At 36.5% G+C, this 3,282-nt stretch overlaps 1 protein-coding gene across 1 annotated transcript; it reads right to left on the bottom strand.

Annotated features, from left to right (window-relative positions):
* Positions 1 to 1,676: 1,676 nt before the first annotated feature.
* Positions 1,677 to 3,064, bottom strand: LOC106311930 (BAHD acyltransferase At5g47980-like; the record flags this gene model as incomplete). Its single annotated transcript, XM_013749312.1, is given in 1 exon segment — positions 1,677 to 3,064. A coding segment is annotated over 1 exon segment (1,286 nt), but the record flags the coding sequence as incomplete, so codon positions are not given.
* Positions 3,065 to 3,282: the final 218 nt, after the last annotated feature.

Here is a 3,282-nt window from a genome sequence, read left to right as displayed (position 1 = left end):
AAAAAAAAAAATGTTAATGGCATTTTCGTAGATAAAATGCAGGCGTGGGGTTAAAATCTCAAAAAAAAAAAAAGTCAAAAGAAAATGTTAGTTTTCTGTTTGACTCCAAGTTTTGAGTCACTTTTGCAAAAAGCCCATTAAAAGATGGTAACTCATATTTTAGTAATATAGTAATAGTATCTTCTAATGTATGTGTTGAGAAAAATATATAGAGCTACAACGAGAAAAAAAATATTGGTTAGTTATATTTTGTATGTCATTATTCTTTATTCTCCTTGTGTTTATATTTGTTTTTTCTCAAATTTTCTGATATATAAAACAAAAATAGTTGTTACAATAAATTATAAACGTGGTTTTTTCTATATTTTGACATCCATTTATATATATATATATATATATATATATATATATATATATTTTAAATCTTTAAAAAGTATATAGACAAGGACGGAAAAAGTGTGGAGGGACAAAATGTGGACATATATAAAAAAATATGGACAACGAGATGTCGATTTAGAAAGTAAAATGCTTGGTACCTGGTAAATTCTTTACAAATAGTCAAATTAGTACCTAAAATGAGAAAGGTGTGGATATTAATTGATGGAAAACTGCATTCGAACGAATTGTAGATATCATATTTGTGGATGAAAGAGTCGTGGACACACATATCTCTTGTGCACATTTTGTCAAACATCTTATATGCAATTTATATTTTTTCATGTTTTGTTTTGTCTTGTTCAGACGAATTTGTGGTTTATGAGTTTGTTTTTTTCAACTACAGTGTAATACCAAACAAGTTTTTGATATTTTCCAACTCATAGCTCTTGATAAAAAGTATTCTTTATTAAATTAATAATTTTAGTTAAATGTGAAATAGTTTCAGATTTCAAAAAATCTAATCCAACTATTTTATAAAGAAACTAATCCAATTATTTTAGTTAAATATGAGATGATTTGTGGGTGGGATTTGAATAAGTGAATACATATGCGTAATGGTGGTTAGGATGGATTGAATCAGAAATTCTTTGTTAAACTCAGTTTTGGAACCAATGTTCCTGCGTTTTTAAACATGATCATTTCAACAAAAAATAAAAAAAAAAATATGTGGAGGAATAAAAATATTTAGAAATTTAACAAACCAACAAGAAATTTAGTTCCACTAGTTTTTGTCTGGCCAAACATCCATACAAATGGAAGCCATTAGCACTATATCTAACAAGAGAGAAATGAGATAAGATAAAATGGTAACGAGAGAAAAAATGAGTGATTCAAGGGTATTATAGACAATCAGCAACCAAGAAGTGTGTGGCAAATAAAATGTGTCTTTTACCGATATTAGAAAAGTAAAATGTGTCTGTAATTTTCTCATAAATAATACTATAAGCTGAATTGGGAACTATTACACTCTAACAATAAATCTGGTGACTGCCAATAAAAAACGTGAAGAAACCATATTTTTGGGATTCTTTCAACTTCCAACAACTTTTTTAACCTCTTCACATACTCCAATTTGACAAACCTTCCAACTTCGATGAAATATGTATGTAGATTTAGAAGGAGGAAGGTTGTATTATTTTATTTGGCTAGAAATGGCAGTAGTGACTGTTGTAAACTAATGTGCATATCAAAAAGGTGACTAGAACATGTTTGTTTGTGCGTAATAATGTAATTTCAGATAAAATGAAAGCGTAAACGATATTCCAACAGGTTTACATTGTTCTCGTTTCAAATCTTTATTAACGAAACAGCAGATTTGATTTGAGTACATAATTTAGAGTTTAGACCAAGACACAAGGATTCAAGGAAGCAAAGGCGAGAAGTTCCGAGTTTTGCTCGAGCGAGGACATGTTCTCTTCAGGCAGCGTGACAAAAGCTTCAATCCCATGTCCGTCCTTGGAATCGATCAGCATGGCAATGTTTTCAAACGTGGGAGCCACATTTCCAACAACCCAAACAGGGTATCCCCATCCAAAGCTAGCCTCGTAAAGTGGTAATCTGCACCAGCTACTCACTGTGTAGGGCTCGTGTGTCTCGTAGCTCATCCGGGCATAATTAGTGAGCATAAGATTCGCCAGTTTAGAACCGATCATCGAAGATGAACCATCCTCGTCTTGGATCATAGTTTGCAAGTCCTCCCTCTTCTTTCGTAAGTCTCTAGTGGCCTCTTCAATTTTCACTTCCTCCCCTTGAGCAGTACTTAATACCACAGAGGAGAACATGACGTTCCCGATCAGGCTTTCTGGGAGAAGGGACGGTAGCTTGGAGCGCAAGTCAGCGAGCTGGATCAGAACTTTGCGACCACAAGTGTCTAAGGATGAAGCAAAGACGAAGCACTTCCAGAGAAGGGCAGTGACGCTCTCTACGCGCGTAGGTATGTCTGCGGATTCTGGACTAGTGGCTTTGGTCCTGAGCTCTTCCAACTTAGATGCACCGAAGACGAATCTCTTCGTGATGCTGCTTCTCTTGTTGGCTTTTTCGTCCACCGGAAGCTTATAGGTATCATTGGCTGGTGGGTAAAAATTCGCTGCGGAAAACTTAGGATCCATCACCGTGTTCCCGGCCTCTCCTCGAGCCTCAGCAGACCAAGTCCGAATGAAAGTCGACATGGAGGCTGCGTCGGCGATTTTGTGAGTGATGCAGACTCCGATGGCCATGCCTCCGCATTGGAAGTAAGTCGCCTTCACGAGCAACAGAGGCCATGTGGAAGCAGCCTCGTATGGGTTCTGGACGGCGTCTAGAGGAAGCAACTGTTGGAGGGCATTGAGATCTGGAGATGCGAGAAAACCAGAGAGGGAACAGTTATCGACACGAGCGTCGACGAAAACAGCTCCTTCGTCGTTACAGTCGACAGTGACTCCGTTGATTCTTCCGGCAAGGGGGTAGAATTTGGTCAAGGTTTCGGACAGAGAAGTTTTGAGTTTGTGGGAAGTGTGTTCTGGTGAGATCATCAACTCATCTTTGGTGTAGAAGAGATAGGCGACTGTGTAAATGGGAGGGAGGAAGTGATCATAGATAGAGAGTTGGAGAGTTCGGAGATCATCTGGGGTTGTGGAAGATGGTTTTATGGTTTCAACCTTCATCGTCTCTTGATAGTGTTACTCTTTTTTTTTTCTTTCTGTTGATCCTCTGTGTTATTCGGAGGCAGAGTAGTAGTATTCGTTTTATACAAGTGCTCGTAGATTATCACATTTTGACCCTAAGAAAAAATATTATCTCATATACACATTATTATATTTTACTTATTTATTTTAGCTATGCTATTAAATTTTAAATTATTAAGAA

Source organism: Brassica oleracea, chromosome C1 (assembly GCF_000695525.1).
Source record: "Brassica oleracea var. oleracea cultivar TO1000 chromosome C1, BOL, whole genome shotgun sequence".
Taxonomy (NCBI): Eukaryota; Viridiplantae; Streptophyta; class Magnoliopsida; order Brassicales; family Brassicaceae; genus Brassica; species Brassica oleracea.
This window is presented reverse-complemented; position numbering and strand designations above follow the sequence as displayed.